The following is an 18,917-nucleotide window of genomic DNA, read 5'->3' as shown; positions in this document are numbered from 1 at the left end:
TATTGCCCCAATTCGAATATGAGCTTGAGTTGTTCAAACATGTTTACCTAAGTCCAAGGTTAGGATTGTTTTGGGAGATGTTAAAATTTGATTTTTTTATTTTTAAAAATAAGTATAAAAATGAGAGATGCTGTAACTAAAAATGAGTTAAAAGCTAGTCATCTTTTCAAAATAGCTCTTAACTCAAAGGATTTATTTTAAATAAGTACATACTTTTTATCTTTTTTGAGTCACATCAATCAATATATCCTCTCTATTTTTTTACACATATTTTTATAAAAAATAAAAAAATACACTTATTTATAATATTTCAAACCAACCCTGAACTAGGATTTGCATAAATTCAAATACATAAAAGTTATCTTTGGCTGTTGTATACTTATGTGTTGCGAATTTTAAAATAAAATATACTTATGTGTTGCATAGTTTAAAATAAATTGGGGGTGTTTGGCAAGAAGAATTTTGGCTTCTTTTAGGTTAAAATATACAAAAAGATAAAATAAGCTAAAATAGTTAATAAGACAAAATATCACATTAAATCCATAATCATTTCACTTTTTCTCTCACAAATATCATATCCAATTACGAAAAAATTCAATTATCTTCCTAAACACAAAAATTTTAGCCTATTAAAATAGTCAAAAACTAAAATAGTCTCCTAAAATAGCAACTTCTCAAACACCCACAAAGTAGCCTTGTTTGACATGATCTAAAAAAATCAAAAAGTCACTATCTTATTTAAGTCACATCACCTTTCTAACACATCACTTCAAACCTAACCCCTACCCAACCCTTAAGTCAAAAAATACACTAATTTAAATCATCTCAAACCACCCCTAAAAATGTGTCAAAATACAAACACGAAACATGATTTAATCTAAACACTGAAAAATAATTTATAATATTTCATCTTTATCATATATAATTTACATATATTAACAATAGAATTAAGTTGCTCGTGTTATAAAAACCCTCGCACATGCCCTATTTGATTTTAATTTGGACTGACAAATTGAATTCAAACCATGTTCAAAATTAAAATTATTTTACTTAAATCCTAAAATTTATCAAACAACATATAAAGGGCTGTTTATTAACATTTTTATTTCTTATTTTATGTTTTCGGTTTGATTTCAAAATTTTTAAATTTTTTGAAAATATAAAATGTGTTTTCACTATCTCCTTCCAGCGTTCACCTTTGCCCACTAGGCACCACGAACCACTAGCCACCAAAGACAACTATCCACTGCTCGTGAATGGTGAGTTCCAACCAACCTTCGACAACTCTTCGATGGGTGGCATGCGCATAGTCATAATCTTCAGCCACCTTTTGAAGTGCTTTTGGCCACTTTGTGACGTTCGCTGACATCTAACCACTAACTTCAGCCACTTACCACTGCTGGCTGCCACATCTATCTACCATCCATCTTCCAATGCCAAATTTGGCAACTCATCAAATATATTTTTCTATTTTTATTTTGTTTTCAAAATATTTTTATACGCTAAATAAGTTTTTTATTTTTATTTTTTTACAAAAATAAATAAAAACTTACTTCTTAATTTTTATAAACTAAAAATTGAGACTTTTTAAATTATTTGAATTGAATCCACCCAAATTACATCTCATATAAAGTTGATGTAGGTGGGCTCATTCATATCTTTTTCTTTCCCAAAGAACCCTTCACCCAATCACAACCCACCATCAACCCTACCTCTAACTCACTACCCTAGTTAATTAACCATGGTTAGTTAAATATCCCAACTAAAGAGTATTGGCTAACCCTTAAAAAACCCTAATATACACATCCAAAATCCCTTTCATTAGATCTCTCCCTCCCATCACTCCCTTTTATTGCTCACAATTGCCTTACAAAAGGGGTGGTTGGGAAAGAGGGCAAAAAAGGAGGAAAGGACAAAGAGGTCAAGCGAAATCCCAAACACTCCCCTCAAAACAAAGAAAATACTGGTACGTCTCTCTTCCTTTACTTCTCCAATCACAAATCTTTGAATTTTTTGAAAGAGAAGGGCCTGTTTCTGTACAAAAATTGAAATACCCCCCTCTCTCTCTTCTGGGTTTTTCTTAGAGAGAGAAAGAGCGGGACTTAAATGATGGGGATCCAAAAATGGTTCAAACCCTAGATCAGTTCTTCCCGCCAAAAACCCATCTCTCTTAAATACCCAGATGGTTAATCGGTACATAAATCACTCTATTTATCAATATACTCTTGTTGTTGTCAATGTTTTGCTATATTTTTTATTCTGGGTTTTGAATTTTTTTTGAAACAGAGTAATAATTTGTTTTTAGGGTTTGCATTCACAATCCATGGCAGGGTGGTCGAAGATAGCTGATGGGTCTGCTTTAGATCGATTCAAAACCCCTCAAAAGCTTCAAACAAACGGGTTTTGTAACGATTATGTTGGTTGTGTTGAAGAAGACAAGCTTCGTTGTTTGTTCAATCATTTCTTGTGTACTTTACTCAAACAGAACTCTGGGAGTGATTGTTTTAGGCCTTTGCCTCCAATGCTTGGAGATGAGAAATCAGTTGATTTGTTCAAGCTATACTTGGTAGTGAGAGAGAGAGGTGGGTATGAGTCGGTTTCCACAAATGGGTTGTGGGATTGGGTGGCCGAAGAGTCCGGGTTGGGTTCTGGTGTTGGTTCTGCTGTGAAATTGATCTACATCAAGTATTTAGATAGTTTGGATAGATGTTTACAGAGAATTGTTAGGGATAGTGGTGCAGATCTGAGTGCTTGTTTAATGGAGCTAGAGCGAGAGTTTCGAGAGGTTTCATCGGAAATTTTGGATCCAAAGAAGAAAGATGAAGAATACCCATATTTGGATTTGGAAAAGAGTCACTTGAATTCTACAAATGTTGGAAAATTGCGCAATGACGATGAGGTTCCAAGTTCCATAGCTTCCAATGAAGCTAGGAAAAATGTGGAAGACCCACGAAATATGTCTGAAGGCAAAGATAGCATGATTTCTGATTCCACTGTTGTTACAGAGGAGGTTTCTAATAGGAAGAGAAGGCGGGAGTGTTGCCGAGGAATGCTGGATTGGGTTGTTGAGGTTGCACAGGATCCTTGTGATCCAGAAGTTGGATCCTTACCAGAAAAGTTTCAGTGGAAGTCTTATGGGAGTGAGCAGTTATGGAAGCAGGTTTTGTTGGCCCGGGAGGCAATGTTTCTGAAAAGAAGTTTTGATATAAGTGCTGATCAATCAATTTCAAATTGGGTGGTATGTTTTAAAAACTCTTGTTTCATAAGTACATTGCACCCATGATGATTTGTTATGCATTTCAAGCAGGATCTCGTTTGTTTCACTGTTCGCCAGTACCTTTAAATAGGTTAGGGCCCCGAGGCTGCATTCCATGGTATCATGGTGTGTTGCAAGGCGTTGAATAATCCTTATGCAATGAGCTTATTAGTTTACTAAAACATGCTTGTACACTAGGCCTTTACTTGATTGTATATTGTCTCAACAAATTACTTTGCTTGCCCGCGTAAGCCATATTTCATCTTTGTTTAATGGTCGGGGTCCATTTTCTAATAACTTAAGTTTTTTAGACAATTGGTGATTGAACATGGTAGATGATGAAGGACTTGGTTTCAAGTCTCTCTGTTTGCATTTGGTCTCCCTTTGCGTTGTTTCTTCTCTTGTTTGTATTCTTTCTTCGATCTATGCATGGAATATGGATGTTTGCATCTCTACATGCAAAGATGAATTGCAGCGAGGGAGGGTATTAGATTCCTTGATATACGTTTCATTTCCTAATTGCTTAAGCTTTTTGGGGTTTTGGGGCAATTGGTGATCTAACAATTTTAAGTGTGGCTCCAAACTACATCAATTTGTATTATGCATCATAGCTTGTTTATATTTAGTTAGGGAGACACATTGATTACTACTCCTGGTGTTTCATTTGATTTTATTATTTCTTCAGTTTATCATTAAAGCAGTTTGCTTGATGCAAAATATGTTATCTTGCAACTATTTAGTTTTATGGAGGATATGTTTGGTTTGTATTTGTAGAGTGATTTTGGGAAAATTTTTGAAAAAACTTGTTTGGTTTGTAATTTTTTTAAAACAATTTTCAAAATCACTTTCTCTCTCTTACACATCAATCAATCACTTTTTCTCTCTCCCCTCTCCTTCTCAATCACTTTTTTTCTCACACACATCTACTCAATTACAATAAAATATCAAATCATTCCAAACTCCAAAACTACTTTCAAAATACACAACCAAACAAACCAAAAAAATTTCTAAACTCTCTCCCCAAAACAATTTTTAAAAACTACTCTCTCAAAACCAAACCAAACATACCCGTAAATTTTGTTCTTGATAACTCAGTCTCTTGCTTTGATACTTAATAGTTTTTCAATGGCTGCATTTTAAAGCATTAATGTTATTTCCTCCGAGTTAGTCTTGGTAACATTCTGCCTTTACTTTCTACTCATTTTCAACTTGTGTGAACATATTCTCATTGATGATGTCATTGCCATTGGTCTCTTTGCACTTGACTAATTTATCTAAGGTAGTTGTCCATTGAAATACATGATTTTCATTTTTCCATCCCAATCATACTTTGTCAACATTTCTAAATATTCACCTCATTCTTGATTTAATTTGCTTGTTTAAGCTACTTTTGACTCATTGAGGCAAATATATGTAGTTTGCCTTCATGGTCCATTCAAATCTCAAACCACAAAAAAACAAAAAGAAGGGAAAGCATCTCTTAATTGGCTGTCTTATTTGTCAACCTATTTTATAATTTATATTATATATGTCATCACCAATAGGGCAATTGTTTTTGGGATGATTTAATATCTATATTCATGAGTTACTATCACATTGATGTGACGCCCTTAAACACGCTTGATGAGTGGACTAATACATCATGGAGTTAGCAATATATCTCTGACCATATTAAAAGAACATATTGTAGAGGAAACAACATAATAAGGTATTTGGTTTAGGTAAGAAATAATGCATGTATGAGGACGATTAGGGAGGGGAGGGAAAGAGCTTTAATAATTGTGTACACATACATTTTCTTACGTCCATGTATTGTGTAAGACTTGATTGCATTTATGAGATCATACATATCCACAGGTTGCTTGATGTAGCTTCCTTAGTACGTCACACCATTTTGGTTTGGGATAATTTAGCATCTCCTTTTAATTTGTGTTTATGTTCGTTTCTCATTTCAAGGAAACATATGACTGCTTAATGCTGTTGTTTATAATATTATTAGAATCCTGATCCGGATCTTACGATCCTACGATCTTATGATCCATTTGAGTACAATCGATCCGGATCGTGTAAAAAATTCCTTATAGGTAGGATCTTTCGATCCTGGTAATGGGCCCTTACAGGATCGTGGAATCCCGATCCGAATCCGATCCTATCCAATCCAATTTACAAGCCTTGTTTTGTTTTGTATGACATATTTTATTGTAAATTTTATGTTTGTTGTCTAAATACTAATTTATGTGGTCAAAATAAATAATAAAAAATAAGTAGTATTGAATCAAATAGACTAAAAAAAAACAAATTAGGAAATAAACATTCAAATATTGCAATAATTTAAGAAAATTAACGAGTTGAAAAACAAACTTAGCTTTAGCAGAGTTTAAGGAGGGTAAGATGATTGCAACTTTATCTTAATTTTTGGAGAGATTATTTTTGTGACTCGAATCCTCTTCACCAGGGATGCTAATGACAAACCTTATCATTCGGAGCTGTTCTTTTGAGTTCTTAATCTATTTTCATATCCAACTTTGTTAAATATTTTTTCTTCATTTTTATGCATTGTTGCAGATTGTAAAGTATTTTGTTATAGAATTCTTCTTCTTCATCTTCTTTTTTGAGGAAATACAAAATTTTTACCAACGAGTTTTATATTGTATAATAGTATATGTACATTTTACACGAATTATTATATTTTTCACAATATCTTCACTTCTTTTTAATAGAATATAGGCTCATTTTGTGTATACTTTCAAGAAATATTTATTTAAATTAAATTAGTATGTAATTTGTCTTTTTCGGTAGGATCTTACGATTCTCGATCCGATCCTATAAATACTTCCAACGATCCAACGTAGGATCCCGATTTTAACAACCTTGTATTCAACCAATTAATTTAGACACTTTACCCAGATTTCTTTCATTTATGTTGAAAGATGCACTTAGAAGATATAGGCTTCGTTTGAGAAGCCCAGTTTGGGGCTTTTTTGGCTATTTTATCCACAAAAAACAAAATAGTTTTTTTAGCTCAATAAGATAAAATATCACATCCAACTCATAATCATTACATTATTCCTCTCACAAAAAAGCCAAAAGCCTTTCCCAAACAATACTTTTTAGCCTCAGGCTAAAATAATCAAAAACGTCAAAAAGTCAACCCACTTCCCAAATGAACTCATAGTGTGTCATCCTATACCCTTGGCATTTAATTTGGGTTGTTCATTGACTTTCATCACCTAATCTTGGGTTCCCTTCATTCCTTTTTTATTATGCTTTATGTTGCAGATGTGCTTTATATGCTTGTTATTTAGTTGTGTAAGAGAAGATTTTTGAGATAGACAATGATGCAAGCTTTTCTAAGGAGGATAATTGTTACACCTAAGGTTTTAAAAAGCGGCTGCAACCGTTATGTAACGGTTTTGGTGGTTACCGCCACCCGTTACGGCCGCTTTTGCAGTGTGATTGAGATTCATAGGTGTGTCGGCCGTAGCGGTTGTAACGGTGCTGTAACGGCTTGTTACGCACCGTTACGTAATGGTTCCAAACTGCTTCTTTCAAAAACAAAAAAAAACAAAAAAAAAAAAAAACTGAAAATGAGGGAAGTAGAGAGAGAAGAGGAAAGATGAAAATGGAAGATGGAGGAGTAAGAGATAGAGAGAGAAGAGAAAAAATGAAGAACATGTTATTGATTTGTTGAAGTTGTAAGACCTATGCTATTCTATTCAGCTGGTATCATTCAACCATTTTGTTTGTGTACGCCTGTCTATATATTGTTTGAAAATAATAATAATGTGTGGCTATTATCTATTTATATATATATTTAGGCTATTATTTATTCTTTTACTTTTGTTATTGTTTAGTGATTGATTTTTTTGTAAAATATTTAGAAAACATAACACCTATAATTATATATTAATACATTTTTTATACATGTCAAATTTTTTTGATTAGTTTATTTTATTTTTATTTACTAGTTATCCAAAAAGAGAATGAATATTCAAGTGATCCAAACCCAAACAAAAAAAATTTCTTTATAATTTATTTTTTAATTTTTATATGATTACATTAGCATGTATAATTTATTTTTTAAAACTATTCAAATTAAAAGTTGCATATGCTTCTACAAGTATAATAATTAAAAAAATAATTCTATACATCTAAATCCAATAATTTTATTTTATTTTTTTGTTGTTGCCACAAGCATAATATGGATTTATGACATATAAAATCATTAATTATTAAAATAAAATGTAAAAAATTCAGTTTATAGTGATTTAAAAATATGAAATATAGTGGATAATATTTAAAAATTTATAAAAATTGATCAATATTTATTTTAAAACCCAATAAATATGATTATGAAAAAAAAATATGTGTATCGGTAAGTTTTTTTTAAATTGTGCAAAAAATAAAAAAAATTCAAGGTTAAGGTTCCGGTTACCGCAACCATTACGCTACGGCCTTTACACTCTGTAACCACAACCGTGTCACCGCCATCGTTACGGCGACCGTAACCGCTTTTCAGAACCTTGGTTACACCTGTTGGAATATGTTTTCTAAGTAGGATAATTGTTTCTCTCTCTCTCTCTCTATGTATTAGTTTCAAATTGATTAAAGAAATTGTGAAGAGATATACCGAGAGGTAAGGAGATGAAGTTTTTGGTCCAAGGTCCTAAATATTTGATGGATAATAACTTCCTAAGGTTTTTTTTTTTTTTTTTCCCAATGCATTTATGCAGTATATACTGAACTGTTGGATAAAGAAGTTCATTATATAAGTTTATTGGGAGGAGATGCATTAGAATTTAAATATTTGTGGGCTTGCTTTATAATTGGAAATCCAAATGATATGCCTCTTCAAATGCACTTAAAAATTGAATGTGAGATTGTTTATTTGGTAATACTTGCCATAGGCCATGTTTGGTGCTAATTTATCTGCTTATGGACGGAGCTAGTACTTTGGCCTTTCTTTGCTAGTTTCAGTTTTGGAATGTGTTTTATGTGTTCTTTTTTGATATCTTGTACAAACTTCATTTTTTTATTCAAATAATAATTAAACATGTAAAGAAACATTATATAATTTTTTTTTTCGCCTTTATAGGTGAAGCATAAGATGCACCCGTCAATGTATGATGATCATACTGGATCTGAGAGACTAAGATGTAGCCAGAGGATCCTTTCAGCAAAAGAGTCTCGAGCATTTTCTTCCAAAACACGAGCTTGTTCAGAGTCATCATCCTGTGGTACACAAAGCGACTTAGAAGACCACTTTGACAAAGAATCCGGATCCTTATCCACAGAATCAGTGTTTGTTTATCTAAATGACAATCAAAATCGAAAACGAGTCCCAGTGGGCCCATTTTTTCAAGCAGATGTACCGATATGGACTGGGGAGATTTCTGAAAGTGACAGTAGTTGGTGTGGCTCACGGGTTTGGCCTCTAGAAAGTGGGGACAGAAGCACATATCTAATTGAAAGAGAACGCATTGGGAAAGGAAGGCAAGATTCGTGTGGCTGCCAACACCCTGGTTCTGTTGATTGTGTCAGATTCCATATTGCTGAGAAGAGGATGAGAGTGAAGCTTGAACTTGGCTTGGCCTTCAATCGTTGGAAATTCGATAAAATGGGTGAGGAAGTTGCACTTTCTTGGACGAGGGAGGAAGAAAAAAGATTTGAGGGCATAATTAAGTCAAATCCACCGTCTCTTGATAAGTGTTTCTGGGATGAAATTGTCAAGTCTTTTCTTAACAAAAGGAGGGACGAGTTAGTGAGCTACTACTTCAATGTCTTTCTTCTACGGCGCAGGGGTTACCAGAATAGGTCCACTCCAAGAAACATTGATAGTGATGACGAAGATTCAGAGTTTGGTTCGTTGACTAATGGATTTAAGCGTGAAGCAGCTAAATCTCCGGGCTCCATTTTCCGTTCCCCAAAGAAACCACACTTGAATTTCAGATAGGTATAAGGATCAAGGGTTTTGCTCAGAAATCTAAATTCCATATTTTTATGTGGTTTTTCATGTTCAGCAATTTCAATGGAAATACACCCCTTCATCACCGAGAATCACAAGTTCGGAATGGTAGTTTGAAAGGTAACCTTTGGCTTCAGGTGTTTTTTTGAAAAGGTTGATGTAGGAGCATGACGACTGAAGCAGTTGAAAGCGTTTTTGGTTCACGTTTTTTTGTTTTGTTCTGATTGTGTACTTCTGATTTTCTGTCCATTCATCATGATTCCCAACATGTGGTACAGGTACCATTGCTTTTCATACCTTTTCTTTTTTCTTTTTTTTTTTTCTCTCTCACTGAGTTACTTGAATGGCAAGGTTGGTCCAAAACCAGAAACCTTAGGATTGTAGGGAGGACTTAATTTTATTGAAGATATTGTAGAATTTGAATTGTAGTCCATCTGAGAAAGAGTACATGCCCTTGTTGGTATGACGGTCTTCAAACATGGTTTGCGAGAATCTCTTTTGCTTCAACCATTTGCATTTTGGTCTCTCCATTCTCTCTCTCTCTCTCTGTCTCTATATATATATATATATGTGTGTGTGTGTGTGTATGTGCATCCTCTCACTTAACTATGGGTAGGGTTGTAACCAAGCCTAGTCGAGTTGTGTAGTAGATTGTTTAAGCTTGACTTGTTTACATAACAAGATGATTTTGAACGAGCTTTTAGCAAGCTGAATACGAGTAAAATTTGAGGAAATTGGTTCATTTTAGAACCCTAAATATAGGTGCATAAAGTGATTTAATGTCGTTACTTTTGATATGGAACTACCTTTTGAAAGGTAACATTATCCTTTTGGCTGCTTTTTGTTTTGTGCAGTAAAGGGCCTTTTTGACTTAGTTGATCAGCATATGGGATACTTGCCTCTTTTCAAATATTATTTGGAAGATAAGGAAAGGAAAGGAAACTTAACATGCATGATTATCAATGTGTGTATGCTTATATGGTTTAAAATATAACCTTGTAGATGTTACTTAACTAGAGGAGTTTCAAAAACTCAAATCCGGAATTGATTTATGCTTGATAAAAATGATAGGAGGGAGTGACTGGCGCATGGCAATCTTCTTTGGACGGGACCATAGGAGTCCCTACCTGTTGGGTAGTTTGACATGAGAGGCCTAGATAATGGGCTTGCAAATGTGGGGGATCCACTAGCGTTCTCTCAAGTTGGCCTCAAGTCGTAGGGTGCCCTACCCTAATAGAGGGGGCATAGGCATAATAACAAGCCGGTGGCATGAGTTTCATGCTGCAACAACTGCCAGTGAGACTCCCAACTCATAACCTTCTATGATCCTATCCACCAAATTGTTGGGGACTAAGCCCTTCAGCACCAGGCGCCACCACACAGGTGGCTTTTTCATCAATTTCAATTTGTTTCTAGTACAGTCTGTCAACACAAATTGAAAGTGCCTATCCTTATTGGAAGGTCTTATCTTCAATGCTTGTTAGAGAGTTGTACATGAATGCAATGCAACTTTTGAGCCACATAAAGAGGTAAAGACATCATGTGACACCTATTTATTTTTTGAGAAATATGTGACCTATTTATTTATGCATCTTATCCCACTAGGAGTCTTCCTGGCTATTTCTAAGGTTCACTTTGCTCCAACATTATTGTCCATATGTATATGTATATGTATATATATATATATATATATATCTTATAAATACAAGTAAAGATCCAAGGGTTGACCTGATGGACTCGAGATGTTTCTTTATAACACATGATGTTTCTTTTTAAATTTTACTATTGTGAGTGTAACTTCTCTTTCATTATTCCCCTCTTATCGATTGTATATAAAAATATAAATAAAAATAAAAAACCGTATAAATAATACTAGGATGATTGGCGTTGATTTCTTACATAATTTTTATATAGAATCGTGGCACATTTGGTAGTGGCATTTTAGTAATTAGAAGGCATTTTGTTGGATTTGTACTTGTAATAAATATAAATTCAAAAGGTGGGGCATATTTTTACACTATATATTATGGGCATTTAAGTTATAGAGTCTAAACTCAAAGTTGGTGGAGAAAGGTCTCAGACATCCCTTGAACAAGTTTTGCCCACGTTTCAATACCTAACAAAATCCCCTTTGAAATGTTCCACTCTCAGTTCAAAAAAAAAAAAAAGACGTAGTCCCACTCACTTTTGCAACGAGGACCTCTGTATCTATGGCCTGTCTGTTTGCTGAATTAAGGAGTGAGTGAATTATTAGAAAAAAAAAAAAAAAAAAACACCACTTTTCTTCTTTGATCAATGTTTGGCACAAAATGACTAATCTTGAGATTCTGCCTTTTCCTTCATATGAGGGGTCGTTTGGCAGACTTTTTTAGTTTTTTTGACTTTTTTAGTCTGAGACTTTTGTTTGTTTGGTTTTTTTGTTTGGCTTTTTTAACTTTTTGGCATTGAAATGACAAAATTGCCCTCCACTTGGAAATGATATTTTTTTTTTTTACTTTTTATTTGTATATGGGTTAGTTTGGTAATTTTTTGATCTTTTTGTGATTTTGTAATTTTTTTGTTGTCTTTTTGGGATCATTTAGTCCAAAATAGTTTGCCAAACCAAGGCTGAGTGATGGGATTAAATGGGAATAACTAATCCCACCTATGTGGGATTTGTTAATCTCCTTTGGGATTATCTTCACTTCCTATTTTGTCTTTTGTCTTGTATTAATGAAACTTAGTACAACTAATCTTATGAAACTTATATTTACAATGTTTTAAAAATCAAATCGGTGAACGAACTAGAAAAAAGATTGGGTGGACGGGTCACTGATTCAACCGTCGAGTTGAATCGGAATCGAATCATGACGTCATAAATATATTAAATAAACATATAAGTAATAAAATTATAAATTAAAAAATATTGATAATGTTAAATTATCTTGAATATTTCTCAAAATATTTTTTTTACTAAAAAATATAATAATATATTTTAAAATATTATTAATTTTAATTTTGGAATAGGAAACCAAATATTTAATATTTCTTTTATATGATTTTAATTCAAATAATTCGATCGAAAGAAGAGCAAAAATTTTGGAGGGATGTCAAAATTTTAAGTCTCCCTCCAATAAATTTGATTGAATCCTATATGGATTTCTTAAGTTGTTTTAAAAGAATTTTTTTCTTAAAAGACTTTCACAAAGTTAGCTCTAATGAGTTGGTTGTGGATCCCATCCACTGTGATGTGATGTTTTGGTCTTGATTTGTTTTTTTTTTTCTCTTGCCATGTCATTAGTGCTTTATTAGAGTATCAAAATTAATGTTCTGAATCATTGCTGTAATTTCAAACTCTCAATGAGATTTCTCACGAGAGGAAACCTTTGAAAGAAAGATTCTAATTAAAATTTTCTCATATACAAAATAAGAAAGAAAGAGAAGAAAAAAAGAAAGAATAAAAAAAAAAGAAAGTTAGAAAATATCAAAAGAAAGTTTAAGGTTGCGTTTGTTAGAGTTTTTTAAATATTATTTAAGAATAAAGTTGTATTTTGAATTTGTGAGTTTTAGAATTATAATTTGAGTGTGAAAAATTTGTTTGGTGAATGAGTTTTGAATTGAGTGAGGAATTTTTGATGTGACATGATATTTGATATAAAAAATTTACAATTCATAACCAAATACACAACTCAAAATTCTATTAAAGCTCATAATTTTTTTTAAAAAAATTCGGAAAATATTTTTTGTTGAATATATAAAAATTAACATGTGTCAATTGCAAAAAAAAAAAAAAAAAAAATTGCATTGTTCCGGCCGGACGACCAGTTAGTCCAAATTTTTTCGTCTTCAACCGAGTTCTCAAAAGTGAATGTGAAATTAATTTTTGAAAGCCACAACCAAACACCATATGCAAACTAAGAGCTGGAATCAAAATTCCAAAGCTCTTCCAAACAGAGTCTAAAATTTTTATTTTTATCAACCCGACCGGCTCACTTGACCCGTCATCGGGTTGACCAGTTCGGCGGTCCAACCTTTGATTTTTTTGGTTCTCTCTAAATAGGCCGTTTTTGGATTGGAACGGGTTAGAGAGTATATCCGAATTGAAATCCCAACTGATCGACAATTCAACCGGTTGAACCGGCTAGTCCTATCCGATTTTTAAAACCTTATAATCACATCTATTTTCTTATGATATTACTTTTGATTATGTCCATAATGTCATGGTATATATGAAGGTTTGAATGAAATAAGGTATTTAATGCTCTTGATGTAATGCCCTAACATTTAATTTTTCAAGTAAAAGAAGTCAGTGGGACATGATGCCATTTAGCATTATTCTTAACATATGGTTGTGTTATGAAAACAAAAGATTTTTATAGAATTAAAAACAGATATGCAATATATGGTGAGTTTCACATGTGGATTTACTTAATGTGGGATTTATCATATTTGTATCCAATTGTGTAAAAATTTGTTGTCTAGTTAAATTTATTTATTACATAGTTTCTCCACATTTTTTCCATGGAGATTATACCTAATTACCATACGACTCTTGCCAATAACCAACTACTCAATTGAATACCATTTTTTCTAGGGAGGTGCCATCATCTATGAATTATATTAAAATGGATTTAATGCAATGAATCTAAGGTAAGCTAATTGAATTGTTCTACCTCCTTTTTAAATTTTGGTCAAACAAATACTTCTGGCTGGGGTTAGTTTATCGCATGTGTAACTAAGGATAGGTATTGCTTGGTTGATTGGAAAGCTAAGCTAGCTATCCAACATAGCAACACCATATATATATATATATATTAGTTTCAAAAGGCCGTGCAAGGTACGAGTTATTATTATAGTATATTTAAATTTTATATTTTGATAATTTTTTTAAAATTAAAATATTGTTGTATGAAATTGAATACAATAAATCATTATATATATGACAGAATTATGTGGTATGATATGTATCATTTTTTATTTTGTTATACACCCAATGATGTAGACTCCAATTCTATTACCATATCATTTTAGGTGAATTTATATATCTTTAACATTTCTTCCGAATTTATGAGAGAAAAAAAACAATTATGGTGAGCCTTTTTCAACAAATAAATATAAAACGAATATTAGAATAATTCTCTCATCTAAAAAAACTACTAAGATAATTCATGAACTAATAAAAAAAAACAGAAGAAAATACATATATATATACAAATGATTAATTTTATTAATGCATAAATCATACTCGCATAATAAATGACCAATTTTATTAATAAGTAAATTAACAATTTTTAATGGTATGGAAAATATTTTTTAGTTAACCATTTTGTTAATAAATAAATCATTAAGTCAATTAATAAGTTTTAATGATATAAAAAATAATTTTCAATAAACAATTTTGATAATTTATTATTGCATAGGAAAAAATATATATATATATTTTATTTTTTCCTCTGATTATTGTGTTAAATTAAAATTTATAACAAACGATAGTTATAATTTCTAGTATTATATAACCGATTCATATTTTAAACAAATCTTAAGGGTGTATTTGTAATTTGTTAAAAAATAAAATATTTATGTTTTATAATTAACTAAGAATGTTTGCGTAATTACGAAAAAATTTATTTTATAATTGACCAAAAATATTTGTGTAATTACGAAAAAACCTGTTGCATAATTGACCAAGAATATTTGCGTAATTATGAAAAAATATTCACTCAACATATAGGTCACTATTAGTAAATTATTCAAAATGAAAGGGCAAAATCAAAAAGAAAAGACGAATCTCAAGTAGTTAAGCAATTCTTATATATACAGATATAGGTTAAATTATATTCACTTTTTTGAAATTTAGAAAAAATACAATTAGCCCTACATTTTTAACATAATTACACTGGACTTTATTAAAATTTTAATTCACATAACATTTTTTTTTTCAATTATTCAAGTTATATGGATGAAAAAAATGATATTATCATACATTTTATAAGAAAATGTATATTTAAATTTTTTTATTTTAGTATCTATTCACTATATGAATTAATTTTAATTATTTTAACCCTGTTAGAAGGGAGATCAAATATAATTATGCTAAACGTGTACGGTTAATTGTATTTTTCTTAAATTTTAAAGGAGGTGTGTATAATTTATCCATATATACACATGCATATATATTTTTGGGAGTGTGTGGTGGTTTGTTAGGTATTCCCTTTACAAAGAAATTCTTTACCATGGAGGTCAAATATGCTTTGGTACCTGATGTGCCAAGAAGATATACCAGGACATGCACTTGTTCTAAAGCAAGAAAAACGGAAAAAAAAGAAAAAAGGTTGCTTTTGAAAATGCCTTTTACGTTTGGTTGATGAGAGGGAAAAGAGAAAATGTTGATTGAGCTATCAATGACAACTGTAATTCAGAAAAGGACCTTATGACGACTAAAAAATGTGCTTTCCCACTCATCAAGTTAATCCCTGAAATTTTTATTGATAAATTTCATTTAGAAGTGTTCTAATTAAAAAAGTCTATAAATGAATTTTTTAACCAATTTAGTTCCATGCATTTATACTTTTATTTCATAAAGTCTATTTTCTTGATTTACACTATTTTCTTAGACTCTTATGCCTTTATATTTAATATTGATATTTAATGTTAGGGGAGGAAAGAGAAGAGAAAGGACCAAAGCATAGGAAATTTTATATACAAATTAAATAACATTGATATTGTTATATAATGTGAATATATTTTTAATTGAGAACACTTTAAAAATAATATAAACATTCTCTCACATCTGATATGAATATATTTTTAATTGATAACACATTAAAAATAATGTGAACAGTCTCTCATATCTGATGTGAGCGTTCACAATACATTTTCAAAAAATTCTCTCTCATCTAATGTAGTGATGCGAACGTTCACAACATGTGAACCTTTTTATTTTTAATTGACAACACATTAAAAATAAAGTTCATTATATTTTTAATTTACAACACATTTTTATTCACAACATGTAGTGATGTGAACACTCTCTCTCATCTAACGTAGTGATGTGAACGTTTACATTCGTATGTTTTAGTATAAATATTTACATCATGTAATTGATAACATAATAACAAAAAATTTATTTTAAATTAATGCGAATATAATGATGTGAATATTCATTTCAATTACATGATATGAATATTCACATCAACACAATGACAAAAATTCATTTCAAATTAATATGAATATAATAACAATCAACATCTTGATGCATATGAACTACCAAAATATAATGACAATCAATATTAAATATCAACATTAATAGGGATAGGAAAGATTGAAGGTGTTTTGATCTTTTTACCTCAAATAAGATCTAATGAATTAGTAAAAAAAAAAATATGAATTAGATGAAATAAAATTCTTAAAAAGAAAATTTATCAAAAAAGCTTTTAATCCCTACTTTCATTTCACTACACACGCCAAAAAATAAAATAAAATAAAAAATAAAAAATTTACGTGAGATTGGAATAGAAGGATTATTTTACTGAAATACTTATTTTATAGTTCAGTCAAAAGGAAAAGAATATACATTACAAATAAAATTATTTTCTTTTTCTGCTTTTTTTTGTCAAGTACATTATTTAGATAACCATTTTAACGGTGTTATACCGCTATAGTAATCATTACTTGGTTCTTTTCCGCATTTGTATTCAGTAAGCCCCGTTTGATTTCAAGATATAAAAGGTGCGATTAGATATTATATTTTGTGGGGTCTATATATTTTATGTTTATAATTTTTTTTTAAAGAAGATGTATAATATACTATGATATTGTATATTTCCCAAAAATAGAGAATATATAATATCACCATCCCATTATATCATATCCCCTTGGTTGAGATATGATTTAAAAAGTCCAATTTATCCTTTTGTCTATCTAACATAATATAATTTAATATATTTTTTGAATTTAATATAATATAATTATTGAATTTAATTTAATATTATTGAATTTAATTTAATATAATATAATTTAATACAAATTTTGAATTTAATATAATATAATATTATTGAATTTAATTTAATATAATATAATTTAATATAAATTTTGAATTTAATTTAATATAACATTATTTAATATAATATAATATAATATTATTTAATATAAATTTTGAATATAATATAATATAATATTATGAGGGCAATCTTGGAAATTACTTGTTTATATTCCACAATATATTTTGTAAAACAAACATGAATAATATATATCCAATCTAATATATCAAGTCAACAAATATGAATTGGGAGATATATTATCTAATATCTATATCCTATTCATTATATATCCTGACTAAATCCCACATTATATCATTTCTTCTATTTTATATCTAGTGAAACAAACAGGACCTAAGTAACTACTATAAGAAAAGATTTTTTTTTTTTGACAATCATGAATTCATTTCCTTCTCATATTTTCAAACCAACAAAAAAGGGAAAATTTTACTTATTTATTTTCTCACAATTTTCCTTGCTTTTCTTTTTTTCTCCTAAATATTTCAAAAAATATAATATCCAAACATGATGTTAATTTACTAGTTTGGTTTCCCAGTGAGTTGCACCAAAAGGAATCTTCCATTTGTATGAAAATTCATTTCATTTTTCTTGGAAATACTGTAAACAATTGAGAGTGCCTAAAATATATCAGAAAAATATTGGAAACCCCCACAAAGGAAGACTCTCATAAAGGAGGACCTCCATGATCTTTATTGATGTATCGACCATTGATGTGTTTGAATTTTTTTTGAAGAATTATATCTGATAGTGACATGAATGGTTTAGATCATTTTAAGGTTGTGAGAGTTATATTTTGTGGGTCTCTATCATTACTAAATATATCATGATTGGTTGGATGAATTTTATCATAAAAGTTGATGCCCAGTCCTGAAAATATTGTCAAAAAGTCATTTAAAGTACATTGTTGATTAAATTAGATGCATAAAATCATCATTTGCATATGAATGTTAATCATCTTCTTCTTCTTTCTTCATTTTTTTTCTTTTTTTTTAAATTCTAAAATTATAAATGGTATTGGAACCTAGTGATGTTTTGGAAAGATGATAAAAAGTTAATTTTTTTGACTTTTTTTTAGTTTTTTGTTGTAAAAAAAGTAGAGAGGTGATGTGATTTAAAAAAGCTAAAAAAATTTAAAAAAAATTAAAAAGCTAATCTTTCCAAATTGCCCCCCAATGCATTGTACCAAAAAGTAGCTCAAAAGTCTCGTTAAAGCTGTAAGGATAATTATTCAGTAATTTCAAAATATCATATAATATTATTTATGTGGTATTCCAAATCAACTACGTAGCAAAAAAATTATTGGTAGAAATATTGATTCATCAATGTTAGTTTTGTGTGTATTGTAATTTTTTTATTAACGTAGAATACCACTTAACATAGACCAAGCCACCTCAGAAATATCTAATCATTTTTCCAAGCCAAAAATTACAAGCAATATAAACAATAAATGCCATGTTTGATTTCGGATTATTTCTACGAGGGGTTCAATATCATAGAATAAGAGAAAATAAGTAATATTATTTGATAATGTATGCCATTATATTTAAGAAAAATTCCAAATAAGTCATACTTTTTCTATTAATTTTTCTTTTGAGTCCTATTAATATAAGAATCAGTTGACCGAATATATTGTTAATAAGACCCAATATAATTTTTATAA

General features: G+C 30.3%; 1 protein-coding gene across 7 annotated transcripts; it reads left to right on the top strand.

Annotated features, from left to right (window-relative positions):
• Positions 1 to 1,659: 1,659 nt before the first annotated feature.
• LOC114263504 (ARID/BRIGHT AND ELM2 DNA-binding domain-containing protein) lies at positions 1,660 to 9,728 on the top strand. 7 transcript variants are annotated; one of them, XM_082916987.1, is made up of 4 exons: positions 1,809 to 1,966; positions 2,085 to 2,193; positions 2,306 to 3,238; positions 8,352 to 9,728. In XM_082916987.1, the coding sequence occupies exons 3-4, from the start codon at positions 2,324 to 2,326 to the stop codon at positions 9,207 to 9,209; spliced, it is 1,773 nt and encodes a 590-aa protein (XP_082773113.1). In that variant the 5' UTR covers positions 1,809 to 1,966; positions 2,085 to 2,193; positions 2,306 to 2,323; the 3' UTR covers positions 9,210 to 9,728. The 7 variants fall into 7 exon arrangements, with proteins under 7 accessions (XP_082773114.1, XP_082773117.1, XP_082773113.1 ...); XM_082916993.1 differs by having other exon boundaries at positions 1,817 to 1,966; positions 2,331 to 3,238; XM_082916990.1 differs by having other exon boundaries at positions 1,863 to 1,966; positions 2,287 to 3,238.
• Positions 9,729 to 18,917: the final 9,189 nt, after the last annotated feature.

The sequence above is a fragment of the Camellia sinensis genome, chromosome 2 (assembly GCF_055761805.1).
Source record: "Camellia sinensis isolate YWXY chromosome 2, ASM5576180v1, whole genome shotgun sequence".
Taxonomy (NCBI): Eukaryota; Viridiplantae; Streptophyta; class Magnoliopsida; order Ericales; family Theaceae; genus Camellia; species Camellia sinensis.
Note: the sequence above shows the minus strand (reverse complement) of the source record. Positions and strands in the feature narration are given on the sequence as shown.